The following is an 856-nucleotide window of genomic DNA, read 5'->3' on the forward strand; positions in this document are numbered from 1 at the left end:
CCAAAAGCCAAGCCCACAGCCAGGCCCAAAGCCAGGCCCAAAGCCAAGCCCACAGCCAGGCCCAAAGCCAGGCCCAAAGCCAAGCCCACAGCCAAGCCCACAGCCAAGCCCAAAGCCAGGCCCGACCCCGTCCGCGCTCACTTGAGCCGGTGCAGATCCGCGTGGGGCGCGTAGAGGCCGCGCTCGAAGCGTTCCCGCAGCACCGACCACCGGGTGGCACAGTAATCCTGCAGGAAATCAAAAAAACGGGAAAAAAGGGAATGATCCCAGCACTCCTCCTGCCTGGAGAAGGAAAAAATGATCTGAAACACCAAAAAACCAAACAGTAACAGCAGCTTGCACTGCCAGTAAGGAAAATCCCAAATTTCCTGGGAATATTTTGATCCACACTTGGAATTCAGGGTGGAATTAAAGTTCAACTCTCATGGAACATCCAGGATCCCAAATTTTGTGGGATTATTTTGATCCACACTTGGAATTTTGGGGCAGAATTAAAGTTCAACTCTTGGAATTTGGGATGGAATTAATGTTCAACTCTTAAATTTGGAGTGGAATTAATGTTAAACTCTCTGGGAATATCCAGGATCCCAAATTTCATGGGAATATTTTGACCCACATTTGGAACTTGGGATGGAATTAATGTTCAACTCTCTGGGAATAGCCAGTCAGGCAAATCCCAAATTTCATGGGAATGTTTTGATCCACATTTGAAATTTGGGATGGAATTAATGCTCAACTCTTGGAATTTGGGGTGGAATTAATGCTCAACTCTTGGAATTTGGGGTGGAATTAATGTTCAACTCTTGGAATTTGGGGTGGAATTAATGTTCAACTCTCAGAGAATATCCAGCAAGGA

At 46.6% G+C, this 856-nt stretch overlaps 1 protein-coding gene across 1 annotated transcript in view; it reads right to left on the reverse strand.

The window, feature by feature from the left end:
• LOC115949067 (ectonucleoside triphosphate diphosphohydrolase 4-like) overlaps positions 1-282 on the reverse strand; it is a gene marked incomplete at its 5' end in the record, with an annotated part of 5,795 nt that extends 5,513 nt beyond the window's left edge. The window contains one exon of the mRNA XM_031065331.1: positions 142-282. Coding sequence (XP_030921191.1) covers positions 142-282 — 141 coding nt within the window. The remainder of the gene's footprint in view (positions 1-141) is intronic.
• Between the last annotated feature and the right edge of the window lie 574 nt (positions 283-856).

This window comes from Geospiza fortis, unplaced genomic scaffold, assembly GCF_000277835.1.
Source record: "Geospiza fortis unplaced genomic scaffold, GeoFor_1.0 scaffold393, whole genome shotgun sequence".
NCBI lineage: Eukaryota > Metazoa > Chordata > Aves > Passeriformes > Thraupidae > Geospiza > Geospiza fortis.